The sequence below is a fragment of the Poecilia reticulata genome, chromosome 13 (genome assembly GCF_904066995.2).
Source record: "Poecilia reticulata chromosome 13, P_reticulata-male-v2, whole genome shotgun sequence".
In the NCBI taxonomy this organism is placed as follows: domain Eukaryota; kingdom Metazoa; phylum Chordata; class Actinopteri; order Cyprinodontiformes; family Poeciliidae; genus Poecilia; species Poecilia reticulata.
In genome coordinates, this window is record NC_088842.1 from 22429236 (window position 1) to 22443898 (window position 14663).

The window sequence follows — 14663 nt, forward strand, 5'->3', positions numbered from 1 at the left end:
GATGAGTTTTTGAATATGATAAAGCCCCCAAAAAGTCAATTTATTTGGCGGAAGCATAAGAAGAAGAAACAGTATGATTACAATAGGCCTTCGCAGAGCTTTGCTGCTAGGGCCTAATAATAAATAATACGATTACAATAGGCCTTCGCAGCGCTTCGCTGCTCGGGCCTAATTAGATACCATAAATATCATCCACAACAGAAACTCAGCAGCTGCTTCTTCATGCTGTCTTTTTTTGTCAAACTTCTGAGGGTCACAGCTCTATAAAAAAATAGAAAAAAAGCATCTCCTTGGAAAAGATCAAAGGGAGAATGATGTTTCTGAGTTTTTGCTTTGCTTGAAGCCAAAACTTTGAGCATGTCTGTCTCAATACAATCCAGACAGAATTTGTTTGCATCTTTTCTTTTCTCCAAATTTCTTCATATTTATTCAAGAGTTACATTTATGCTGACTAAGTGTGATGTCTAGGTATTTGTTGGTGTGGGATTTTTTGGAGTGTCTGTAGTGACAAGGCTCCACACACATATTTGCAGTGCCAGGGGGAATCAGCTGCTTGGCATAAAAATCCCACCCCTCTCCCAACTGACTGCCATTACCAGCCTTCAGTCATGGCCATAGACAAGAAGCAGCCTGTTGCAGCAGGGAGCCCAGAATGTTAACAGTGGGGGAGCCAAGAGGTGTAATTTGTTGCAAAGGTGAGATGCAGTTTCAAAAAGAAAATCTTAAATTGTGGAACTTACACAACATTTTTTAGTACACAATATTGTTCTGATTTGCAAGTATCTGAATTTGTACGTCATATATTCTATAACACATCTTGAAAATCTATTATATTCACTTTATTTCACATTTATGTACTACTGTGTGGTGGTGTGTATCTTATAAAATCCCTTTCATTTTGGGAATATGTTATTCTTGGAACTTTGATTCTGTCAAACTGGATTAAATCTAATGAAAAACTGTATGAGAAATTAAGAGTAATGGGAAATTCTAAATTTTCAACTGGTTTTTGGCTGAAATGTGTTGTAGTTGTCCTCTGTCTGGTACTCCAATGTCCAGCGGAAGCCAATCCACCACCACTGAAAGGTGAGCACTGCCTTGATTAGGCTGATGAGCTTTACCTGTGACCATTTGACCCAAAACAAGGACAGAAAACTGAGGAGATGATGAGAGTTTACTCTGGGTGTTTTGGAAGAAAATTACTTGCAACCAAACCAAAGGAAAACCATCTCTAAAAAAACTGAACTGAAAACCTGCCAGTGGGCTGGCTGCTAAATGAGGTTTTGGGCAACCATTTCTGGAGGTGTAAGCAAATGGAACTTAAGGTGAGTAAACCACATCACTGTTATCTCATACCTCCTTTAAACAGTCAGTTATCCTCAGTTATAGAAGGCTGAGAAATTTGACTGCTTTTATGTTATTCTTATTTAATCCCATTTTGCTGAACCCTCCAAGTGATTGTTTAAAACTCTGAATGCACATGTAATGGAAAATCAAATCTGCAAACGTAGTCCTGTTAATTTCATTTGGTGACTCCAAGCTTCTTTTTGATGGACAAACTTTTCCAACTCTACTTGGTGTGTCCTGTCCACCACAACTCTACCCCTGTCTTTACGTTACATATTTACGATCAACTGTTCTCCATAAAAAGAAAGCACACGTACTGGAATTGTTTGGATAACCTGAAGTTGGCAAGTAAAATGTTCAATTGTACAAAACGTAGAGAGAATGCTTTCAAAGAGCTATGGGACTTCAATATACAATATTTTGTACCTTGGTTGATGATTACTGGACTGTAAATGCATGTTGCCATTTGACTGCAAAACAGATTAATGTTGTTTTTCATCAGCTTTTATGGTTTTTGTAGCCATGTGTTTTCTGTACCTATTCATAGAATGTTACAAAAAATATTTTATAGTGCAGGCAGTATGGATTTTAAAATCTGTGGTGTTGAATAACTTTAGAAAATGGGTATATTTTGTTAGCTTGACTTTGAAGAAAAAAAACATGTTGACTGGTGAATTAACTGATGATTTGAATTTTACCTGTGTATATAAGAACTGCATATTGCAGCTGTTGCAAAATATATTGTTGTAGCATGTATTACATTTTAATAAAAGTATGCATCTTTATATTCTCATGAAAATGTGCATTTTTATTTGACCTAAACTATGAAAACACAATTTTTCCACATATTTGTATTGATTTCAATGACAATAGTTGTGTTAAAACCACATACACATTAGTTGTGTCAATAAAGACAATTTAATACATCACTGTAATTTGTTGCAATTAATGGGACCTGTGCTTTTATTTGTATTCCTGTAGCTTGTTTAATATTACTCAGACCATTTGTTGATCTCTATAACAGGAAATTGTTGGATTTTAATTTTTTTATTTGTCTTACCAGTTATTTTTAAGTATTGATCATTTTTGATTTATTCAATCTTGGATGACAAAATCTCTTAAAGAACATCTCAGTCAGTTGATTTAAATTGGAATTGGAAAATTTACAATAGCCTTAAGTCATGCACAACACTTCTCACTTGACCAGTGTGACGGTCATTAAATCAATTTTGCTGTTAGGTTTATTTTCTGTCTTGTCTTGAAAAGCAGTATTAGGTCCAGACGGACTGTTATTTATTCTATTTCACACTGTCTGAACTGACTCTTTGAGCTCTGATTTCCTGTCACAGCTGCTTTACTACATCTGTAGTCTCTGAAATGTGACTGTTTTTTAAAGTTAGATTGTGCAACTGTTGCATCACTTTAGGGGGCAGGCACTGATACTCTGATTGGTCACGGCCTGTTCCGTGTCTCCTGATTGCAGTTCCAAGGATGGCTTTACTGATTTTCTGAAGGGTCACCTTTGTTCCTACATTTTTCATTTCTGTGACTGCATGCGATCAGATGTTTCTTTTTCTCCTGTAATTTTTGCCACTTGAAGTGCAGATGGTACATGCAGAAACAAATGGTAAAATAATCTGTCTGTGATTTTTGAAAAGCACTTAAACAAAATTTTGTGCAAATTCCAAACGTTAGGAAGGGCATTTTCTGCTGCCGTCAGTATTTGCATATCAGTCCTTTTGCCATTTGTTGGATCTTTTATAGGCTTTTCTCAAAAAAATATTTTTGTATAGTACAACCATATGTTACCTTGCTGTAACTCTACACATACCTACTGTTTAGGCTGCTTAGGTAGGTATGCATTTCCTGATGGTCCTTGATCCACACTGCCCTGTATGTTTCCCTGGTTTAACACCTGATTAAGATGATTTGAGTTCTGTACAACCTCAGTAAACAGCCATCAATTGGAATCAGATTTGATGAAGCAGGGAAACAATTAAAACATTCAGGGCAATGTGGTTTGAGGACCAGGGAAGAAAAAGCACCTTTGTTGACTGCCACTGAAAAATAAACCGTTAATTTCAAGACATTGCTAGATTTTTCTTTTTTTCCCCAAAAATAAATATAAGAAAAATCCCAAAGCTGACATGAATTAGGAGGCAAGTCTGCATTTCAGTATTCCAGATGCATAGAGAAAGGCAAGTTGATGTTTTGCTTTGAGTGAAGAGAGAATTAAAAACATAGGCTGCTTCCCACAGAAGTTATTTAATGAATCATATCACTAATATAATTGCTATGACTTATTTCACACCATTTTAAAGAGTATTGTGCACAGGAATAAAGTGAATGATGCTTTAAAGTCTCTTCAATTCAACCAGCTCTTCCTACTTAGTGACATTCAGCACTAATGGCTGCCATTAGGCTTTTGCTTTAACTGACAATCTGTCTTTTACATCACTCTGAAGGAATGTATTCCCAGACTATGTCGAAATGTTTCAATTCAGTCACTTTGGGGTTTTCAAGCATAAATATTCCATTGAAAACCATAGCACAGGATCTCCAGTTGATTAGAGATTTGACAAGGCCAAAATCATAGTTGTTTTAGTTTTTTTTTGTTTTTTTTTTGAGCCACTAACTGGTAGCTTTGCTGGTTAGCTTCATGTCAAATGCTGTATTACTTGACCTTGAGATCAGAGCTTTGTTATGGGCTACATATGGGGAGTGACAAATGATGGTGAAAAGCAACCGTTTTCTGCTACTCTGGGTAAACCCAAGACACAGGATATTACAGTGACAAAGTTTTAACATTTTTCATCGTTCTTGCATTGCTGCCCTGCATGTGCACGTCTGCTCATACGACCTCAGAATTTCAAATGCACAAATTCCGGCAGTCGCTTGGCTGGAGGAGGGAAAGCTATTGTGGAGAGTGAACGACGTTACCTTTTCTTCCATCAATTAGCACAAACATTTCAGGTTCCTGAATCAACAGAGCAGCCCAGAATTATTACACTACTATTACCATGCTGATGTAATAGTAGTATTTTCTACTATTAGAAAAAAAAATAAATAAATTCTGAAATGGTGTTAGTTTTAATGCAGATGTAATGGTGCACAGATTTTTAAGATTTTTTTTTTCTTTTTCCTTGTCAGTTCATATAATATTTTCCCAGAAGGTTTAGGTGTTGTTTAGTGCTGGTTTGAGGCATGACTAAAATGCAGAGAAGAGATTGAGATTGTCATGCATAATTTAATGAAACAAAGAGAACATTTACAGGTCACCGTAACGGAAGAGAGCACAGGCAAGAACATGGAAGGAATGGAACAAACAGGGGAGCTTAAATACTGAGAGAGAGAGGTGAAAGTGACAAAGAAACCAGAGTAGCTAATCATCTGAGAAAGCAGCAGACTGAAAGTGCAGGAACAGGGAAATCAAAGGATAGGAAATGGCTGAGAAGAGGAGCAAGACGGCACAAGCAGAGGAAAAGGTAAGAGCTGAAGAACTTAAGAGACCGAACCACAAACTGACTTGATCAGAAACACTAATAAAAGAAGCTCAAAGCACAACCAATTGGATAAGGTGAACTAACTCAGGAATAACCTAAAATAACAAGAACTAACCAAATAAACGATAAAGATATTAAATGGAAACGGGTGAAAACCGTAATACAAACTTGAGGATCATAACATTGAGAGGTCCCTAAAGGGTTTAGCTTGGTGGGGAAACAGATCTCTGTTTTAGTAAGAAGGTATCATATTAGAGCTATCCCTTTGTGAGGTTTTAAACAGGATGTGGATAATCTAAAACTGAAGAAACTGTAAGAGGAGCAGTTGCCTATTCACTGTACTTAAGCACACACACACACTTTTAACATTGCAACACTTTATGCTCCCCTGAGGCAGCAGATGAATCCAATAAGATTTGTCACAGTGGTTTTCACAGATCATTTCATGGTTTATGTATGGTCTATCTACGTGTCACCAGGGTGGGTTTACACACTATCACCATCTTTGCTTGCTTGGCTTTTTGCATATTTGCTTTCGTTTTTATTGCTGCAAATTTATGAAAATAATTGGTAAAGAGGGTGAAGGACACAAATTTTAAGCTTGAAATTTAGCTTGTAAAAATATGTGAATAGTTTCTGCATTTGTCCTAAGTCATCTTCAGTTTATAGAATCCTCCGAGTAGCAGGCTTTGATTGACGTAGATTGCAGATAAGCTATGCATTATCAATGAACCTTAAGTCTAAGAGCTTTGGAGAATAAGGGGTGTACAAATTATTGATGGGCTTCTCCAGCCATTACAAGGTTTGTCATAGAAAGTCAAAGTAGAGCTGGTGACTTAAAAAAATTCAGTGCAACCGTTGTCTGCACATTTGAGTTTGTCCTTACCAAAAGCAGGTGGAGGTGGAACAATTGTTTTTCTGTGAATCATTTGTGGTAAATGTGGAAGAAAAAGTTACAAGTGACTCCATAACGAGCAGCAGTGTGGGATGTTTGTACAGAAATGAGAGAAAAGCTGTGAATGAGCTTTTATGTGGGAATGTGTGGTTGAATTACTGAGCATGTATAGATCTTTTTTTTTCTTTTTTTTATGTTGATCACCTTTAACAAACAAGTTAGCTATGATATTCTATTATGAAAGTACTTTCTCAAGAGATTAAGAGCTTTCTTGGCTTTGATGGAAGTTATTTTATCAAACACCATCTCTGAGAGAGGCCTTAACAAATTGTATGCTCTGATTGAAAAGTACATCATCTGCCTAACATCCTTAATGTTTAAAAACTTCTCATGGAAATTCTTGTATCAGTGCATGTCTACATGGCTTGACAGCACTTAGTCATTATTTAAATCTTTACACCTGGGACCAATTGTGATGTTTAATTCAAAAGTTAGTTTTTTTTTTCTTTCTTTGCAGTCATCAGTGGAACATGGTGTTCAGTTGATGGGTGTCTGATGTTGAACTGCTCCAAGTGGAGCATGAATTAGTCGGGGTATTTGTTACTTTGATCATTTTAAAGTAAAATGCTGAGTTGAGAAATGCAGTATCACTATAGACGTTGAGCTGATAATTGATTATGGACAGAATTATCAACATTGAATTTATTTTAACTTGCAAGGTGGTCTCATTTCTATGCAATTCTCTGTAAATAGCACAACTGAAACGAACCAACTTTCTTTTACTGGTTTTTAATATTTTTTTATTCATAATCCTACTGAGTTTCTTTAGCCTGACGGATAATCCAGAGAGGGGAGGGAAGTGGATCAGATTGATCTCATTACTGTCACCCTCCTAATAATAACCATAATAAATGGCAACTATTGTGGATAAATGTGCAGCAAATTGGCACATGAACTTTAATGAGCTGTATAAATAGGTTGTATTAAATATTCTTGACCTACATTCAGTTAGCAAATCTTAAAACGGTATCTTCCTACTATGTGAAGCTTTTGAATTAACAAAAAACTGTCAACTTTAGGTACATTTTTCCATTCTCTGTATGGAAAATTTTTTTAAAAATGAGTGATTTATTTAGAGTAATCTTAAAAGTTTACCCAGAAAATGGGAGGTTGTAGAATATTCAATGGTGAATGCACAACCAAGTGAGACGTGTCCATCTGATCCACTGACTACAGAGCAGAGAAGAGACAAAAGAAACGTGGAACCAGGAAAGACTCCATCAGTCTGGGTTTTATCTCATGACGGTTGTGAACTTGGAAACTTACAAGAATGAACACTATGAGCTGTCTTCTTTAACATCAGTAAAGGGTTGTATATTTTTTTTTTCTTTCCACCAAAAAGTGCTTCCTTCATTTTTGCACATGCTCAGTGCATTTGCTTTAAAAATACCTCAATATCATCCCATTTTAATTTCTGAACAAATGTCAGGTAGCTGAAATGAAATACTCAAATATGAGGGGTCAAGGAAAATGAACTCAATAAATGCAGGTGCTACCACAGCAAGCATTGTTTAGTTGATGCAACTCTTAGTAAAGGTGTGAAGCACTTCTAATTCATCACACTGAATCACTTTGTTGTTGTTTTTTTTTTTCAACAAACAAAAAACAGTACTTCACACATTGCAGAGGACTCGGGGAACAGATGAATATTTAATTTCTGCCTTCCTACTCTCCTTGCCTTTACTATTTTAGTCCAAAAAGCAGTTAGATTTATTTTTTTTTACCAAAAATAATGAGCTTAAATATGTCTAAATAACTATCATTTTCTTGCTTCCACAGTTAATCTTTTTTTGTTTTTGTTCCAAACGTCTGAAAGGCATATTTTCAGTTAATGCACTGTTGAATTGGTGAACAATGAGCTTGTGACCTTCTTTTCATTTTCTGACCTGGACTGTGGGTTTGAGAGCTCAGTGGGAAAAGTATCCATTTTTAAATCCGGCTTGCAAATATGACATCAGACAGCTCTGCTGGTTACTGAGAATGTTGACATTAATGCAAAATATGTGAAGCAATTAGTGAAGTGAGAAAATCTCGCGTAATTAGAAGAAAGCGAATCTGTTGCTGCTGTGACGAGGAGGAGGTGATGAAGAGAAGCTCCTTTGGCTCCAACAATACTGCTGTACTGGGGGGTGTCCCGTTTAGTTCCTTTTACATTAAATATTTTCCCGTCTTTCATAATTTCACATCCTCTTCTCCATGCCTTTCAGTATCATGTATAATTAGCTCGGGTTCTCATGTGTTGCTTTGAATTATTCATGTTGAGCATAGTTAAGTTCTGCATGAGGGAGAAATTGTCAGGTAAAGTTGTCACAGTACAATGAAAATGAGTAACAGATTTAGGGGCTTTGGAGAAGTTAAGTTGAGGAAGCTCAAATATTTTTTTAAAGGAGGCAAATATGGTAAATCCTAAAGTTCAATGTCAGTTAAAAACAATCTTCTGCAAAAAAATACAAATTGGCTGTCATATTTAAAACTATACAAGCAGACACTATTTCATATATTATAGCTAATTTGGTATAATTTACATGTTTTAAAAAAATAAAATTTTGGGGGTGGGGGGAAATGCAAATATTGTTTATGCCCGTATAAGGCTCTTGGTCACAGATTTGTGTTCAGCGAGGATAGGTTCTGAGTGCAAGTGAACACACTGTAAATTATTGAAGACAAGCTACAGAAAATCCTCTGACATGCAGCAGGTCTGTGCTCATTAGTTAAAGTTGATGCAGAAACTGAATAATTGCTCACCTTGAGATCTGCTACAGTATGCAAGATGATGTATGCACATCAAACAAACCCATGTATCAGCCAGGAAGTAGTGAGACATTATGTCACTATTTTTGTTTCGTCTTAATTAATTTGAATATTTTGCAGCTGTAAATTGTTTTCTCTTTATATGTAGGATCACTCCTGTTGGTAATGAGCTCCATACTTGTTCAAGCAGAGGCCCACAGTCCAAAGTACTTGAGCTATATCTGAACTAGGAAGTGACGTTTTGCTCTGGTATCATCTCACTCTTTGTTGGAACCACAGTCTCACTAACCCTCAAAGTATGAAGGGAGCCTCTAAGGGGTTTTCAGACCAGAACGCTGCGGATAGTTCAAGTTAATGAGAGCACAACAGTCATAAATCAAATGATCTCAATAGAGTTGAAGATGAAATGCTAAAGGTCTGCTACGACAGGAACCACTGGGATGGAGTCCCCAGAAATAGACGGAAGAGCTCCTTATTTAGGACAGAAACAATCAGCTTAGCGAAGCAGAAACTGGAGCTGCAAAAAACATTAGCAGTAAAGTCTACAAATGCTAAGATAACCTTAGCATTTATTTATCTTATAACCAAATGCTATAGTGACAGAAGCTATATAATTTTTTTTAAACTTACTTTTACATGTCCCATACTTGATCAGAAGCATTTGCAATCATGAAAATAATCAAGAGTGTGGTTCCTCTAAAATAAGGAAAAATGGGTTTTGGGGGTGTAAATACACACACATATTTTTTTCATGTTACTTTGTGTTGGTACATTTTAACAGTTTTAAAGATAATTTGTAATGTTTTATTAGGCTTTCATGTTCCTCTGAAGTGAATCTTATCAACTCTGGAGCTGTTACTATTAACATTTGGTTAAAATAGAAGACTGAAAAAAACACAGGAAAATAAAATTACAATTAACAAATGCATCAATGAGTAGAATATTATACATTTTATAAACGGTACAATTTAATAGTGCTTAAATGTATTATTGGAACTAAAGTGGAAAATACATGGTCATTTATAAAAACAATTGTTGCGTTGTTAGTTTGTTTTTTATTGGACCGTTAATATATTTCGCCTTTTATTTATTTTTTTGTCAGTTTCGGTTCTCCATCGTCTGTGTTAAAGACTTGGAGATCACCAAAACCTACAATGTCAAAACCACTGTATACATGCAGAAAGCTGTTGAAATGGCAGACAAATATCACGTCTAAAAATGGAATGAATCACTTTTATCAATGTCTAAATGTTTTTTTTTTTTAATTATTTTTATTTCATATACTACGCTTTACACTCGTCTTTCGAGAGATGTTTGATTTGTCTTGCACATAAACGTAAAAAATAGCTGACATAACTTCTCCATATAATCTGCCTCGAGTTATAGGCATAACTGTAACCGACTTCAAGCATAACCTCAAGAGGGAATCCCTCCACCTCGCCCCCTCACCCACACCTCATCCTCCCTCCCCGTGCAACACGGAACTTATCCTTCTCTCGGTGCGCTCTTCAGCAGGGGTCGCTACTCTCCGTGTGAGAGTAGCAGTCAAAGCAGTGATCGGGTTTCCAGCTTTCATCAGCTCCCCTCAGACTAAGGATTCCTTCCTCCGCTCGGCTTCACCTGCAGCGCGCTCTCTTCTGGAAACTTGCAGCTGGAGACGGAGCTTCGTCTGGAAGAGCGCGGAGCAACTGACCCTGAGAACCGGATACCATGCTTTACTTCTGGATACCCACGGCTTGGCTCACCGGGATCGCTTTCCTCTTTGGATTTCAAGGCAAGGGATCGTTTAATTATTGTCTTCTTAAATGACTTGACAGGGTTTTTTTTCTGCGTAAGTTCAGAGGGAAATAACTACAGTGGATGTTTAAATGTGCGTTTCTCCGTCTGACGCTAACTGGATCTAAGAAGGTAGGAGTATCTTTCTTCCCTGAAAACATCTGACAAGGCAGAAAAGTATGCAGCAGCAGCAGCAGCAGCCGCCGTGAAGCCCCAGACTTCACCCTGTGTGACAGTAGCGCTGTCTTCACTCCACGTTGCTGATGAGTGTAGGGGATGAGCTGCTAGAGGTCTCTGTGTACGGCAGCATTGTGTGACAGAGGAAAACAACACTAGCGGGTGATGGTGCAGGTGACTGTTTCAGCAGAGTTGACTGGGCTCTTGGCTTCAGTGTAAAGCTTCAGATCTGTTTGAATCACTTTGCCATCTTGCACCTCGTTTTGCTCCTTAGAGTCTTAGAGTTATATGTACATCCATTTGGATTGATCACATTAGAGTCGTAGGACTTATTATGGCACAACTTTTTCCAGAGAGTACATACATTTGGAGTGTGTGATTCATGTGGCCCACAAGGGTGTTTGAAGATGACAAGGAAGTGCTGCAGGAAACGGGAATTAAACCTGTAGCAGCCGGGCAACATGATAAACAGAAAAAAGGGAATTCATTTTGAATTCATTACCCCTGCATTTTCCTTTCTACTTGTATCTCAACATAAATGACTGAATGTAAGAGAGTCTACTCTAAAATGAAATGTATCTGTATTTGATGTTGGAGCTGTTACTTGGTATGCTTGGCTTTCAGTTAAATAGTCTGAACACTCTACAACACTTCAGGCTGAGTGCTGGAACAAGAATTGACAACGGTGAACATGATGAGCTTTTTCTCTGCTTAAATCAAGACACATGCTGAGGTGTCAGGAAGAGTGCTCCACAGAGAGACTGTCAGGCTTTCACATCCCATTAATATGTTGCCTTTAGTTGTCCACATGGCTAAACGTGTATTATGATTTGCCACTTTGTGTTTTTGAATGTGTTTAAATTTGTACAGTTTTAGTATAACTGTTAAATGTGAATTTTAGCCTACAAACATTGGTTTCTTGGCAGATGTGTGCAGATGTAAATTTGTTCATTCATTTAGTGCCGTTTGCTGCTGTTCTACTGAAACCAACAACTTATTGGGTGCTGCTTTTCATGATGTCCTGTTTCCCATACAACAGTAAAAATGTACACAAAAAAAGACCCGTGCTTAAAATTCCCTTGACTATCTCAGTTCTTGGCTTTTGTCTCTTATTGTAACCTTCTTCATTAGTTTGCACCAAATGCCACTTCTTCCTCTATTTGACTTGCTTATCACCTGTTGTTGTCGCCTCCTTTTCCTTTTTAACTCATGTTGTTGAATCATTCTCCATCACTCTGATTTAAGTTGTTTCTTTCTATCTGCACTGCTTGGCAAGAGTGTCCACCAAAATAAAAAAATAACACTTGCATTGCACCGTCTTTAGCTTTGATTACAGCCCTGTTCCAGAGTCCAATCTTCATACTCCCTATCAAACTGAAGGCCTTTTTTATCCCGTTAGCCTCAAAGATTTTAGTTTTTCTTGTAGCTACACTGCTATTCATTCTCAGTTCCTTGAGTTTCCTTTGCATAGTTCATTTTCCCTTGCTTTTACAACTAAATGTAACCCAGAGTGGCTGACATTACGTTTTTTTTTTGTTTTTTTTTCATCTACATTCCATCCTCAAAGATGATGGCTCTCCGTTTTCATCAGTTTAATATTGCTTTGGTGAGTTCCTTACCCAATTTTTTAGCAGTTTTTGCAATGTCCTTAGATGTTTTCACTGTTTAATGTGTGTCAGTGGTTTGGCCTTTCTTAAACAAACCAACATATTTTCCGCAACAACACAAAATGACTTTCTACACAGTGTTATAGAAAATGGGAAGCTGATTGCATTAGCTGGGGTTAAATAAATTGTTGCCAGCTGGAATACAAGTACCCATGCTCTAATTATCCAATAGGAGGCATAAAGCTATTTGCGTTGTTAAATCCAAGCTGGCACTTTTTTTTTTTTTTTTTTTTGCACCTAGGCATTGTATGTTCTCCAACATTTTAGACCCACAACAGAAAGGAAACTAACTGCAAACACATTTTGTATTGTCTCATAGCAGCTGTGATGCCCATATCACTCCAGGCCTACTTTTGAACTTGGAGATAGAAACTGATTTGCACATTTGACCCTCACTGTTCCTGGCTTTTCCCTAAATGTAGCTAGTATACATAAACGGTCTCCTTTTTAAAACAGCATAGACAGTTGCTATTTAATATGAATACTTTATTTCCTTTTTGATACTCCGCACAGCTGCTTCCATCTCAAATATTATCCTATGCTACACTCAGCTTTAATCACACAGGTACACACTTTCTTTCAACCACAAAGCCAGCTGCTAAAGCATAAAAAGAAAACATTACTGGAGTTTTCTGTACTTTTTAGAGCAAATCAATTACAAGGAAAAAAAAACACCTTTGTTTTTGTACCACAATGCAGAAACAGTTTGCAGAAGCATTATCAAGCCTTAGTCTGTATAAAATTTGCAGATCTGTTCTAGTTTTTCTTTATATTTAAACTTGAATGTTTCATATTATGGATTAAATTTTAATCAAATTTATGACCAAAATAAATGCACGCACTTTTCAAATGATTGCTAATGGAAATGGCTATCTCAGGCAACCAGACTCTGTCAGAAAAAGTGATTATCCACCATGCTAAATCATAAATTAGCTCAGTCACAAAAGTATATTGTTCTTTGATCTGACAACATGGAACAAATCTTTTAAACAAGGCAATGGTTTGGGGAATGATTTGTATGTCCAAATTTGTTCCTACTTTCTTTGCAATGTTACTCGGGTTACTCAGTTTAATGTCTTCATTCATGTTTTTTCTTATGCGCCAAATGAATTGGTGTGCTACTGCCACTGTGACCTACAGTCTGTATTGTGGATTTTTCCAGTTTTGGTATAACGTCTTGTCATTATTCTTCCACGATGAAAGTGCTGAGGCATTTGTAAAAATGTAGAAAGTATAGATATTTATCTTAAACTGTAGGGGGGAAGTCATCAGAAAATAAACACTCAAGGTACATATATGAATAATCTATTTAGGTACAGTAATGGAATATTTTTACTTCACTTGACACCTCTGGGTATATTTATGCATATGCTGCCAGCATGTTTCATTTATCATTTATGGCTATGTAAACACATGTGGATTGAAGTCTGGCATCAAAAAAAAAGCTCTCACTGAAGGTGCAGTAGGAGTATTGGTCAGGGTAGATGAAGTGAGATCAATGAAGGGGGAAATTATTTGTTTTGGAAGTTGAAAACCATTGTATTTTGTCCATACATCCATCCATTTTCTTGCACCCTTGTCCCTTAGTATGGTCGGGAGGGGTTGCTGGTGCCTATCTCCAGCTTACGTTTCAGGTGAGAGGCGGGGTACACCCTGGACAGGTCGCCAGTCTGTCGCAAATTGTATTTTGTGGCACTACTCATTATTCTTGCAGGCTAATTTCCTACACATTCTTAATGGAGCACTTGTGGGATTGGCAGCAGAACGGAGACTCGTGCAGTGTGAATCTGGGTTAGTGCATTAATGACTCATCCATACCGGTCACTAAAGAACAAAGAATACAATATAAACCACTGCAGATATCTTCATTAAACAATAAAACAAGGGCTAGCAAAAGCCATCATTGGATAGTTGCAAGGATAAAGACGGCTGACCAAAAAGAACACAATTTTGGGGCCATTCTCCCAAAAAAAAAAAAATAATACTCTCAAAAATGTTCATGGTACTGCTGAGACAAAATTGAAATGTTTGGTTGGATTTGCAATTTCCATTCCATCTAGTATAATAAGACGGCATTCTAGAAAAAAAATAACATTCTTTTGATAATATGATGGTCTGAGACTGCTTTGCTCCTTCAAGAGCAAGAAGATTTGTCATAATTGAAGTTACATATTATGCTCCTCACTAGAACGACTGTATGAAGAATATTCGGCCACCTTAAGATGTAATGCATTTTGGATATATAGCAGGAAGATGATCCAAAGCACATCAACAAGTCCATTGTCAAGAACTATAAACAACAAAAATGCAAACCAATCAAATTTTCACCTTTGCACACCATGTTTGAATTTCTATTGCAATGGTTGAGAATGAATAGAAGTTAGAGTGGAGACAGTGTTATAGGACTTAAGAATTATCACCTTTGGACCTGCGCAAGTGTTTCCCTATTAAATACTTAATTTGCATACAAATCTATTAATCTTTAAG

The 14663-nt window shown here is 36.9% G+C and overlaps 1 protein-coding gene across 2 annotated transcripts in view; it reads left to right on the forward strand.

Moving 5' to 3' along the window:
- lsamp (limbic system associated membrane protein) overlaps positions 1–14663 on the forward strand; it is a 537461-nt gene that overhangs the window by 175367 nt on the left and 347431 nt on the right. Inside the window, exon 1 of one of the 2 annotated variants that reach the window (XM_008426059.3) lies at positions 9937–10330. The exons of the other annotated variant lie outside the window; for it this stretch is intronic. Within the exon in view, the coding sequence (XP_008424281.1) occupies positions 10267–10330 (64 nt within the window). The 5' untranslated portion in view covers positions 9937–10266. Of the gene's footprint in view, positions 1–9936; positions 10331–14663 lie in introns of those variants that run through there. 2 annotated transcript variants of the gene reach the window in all.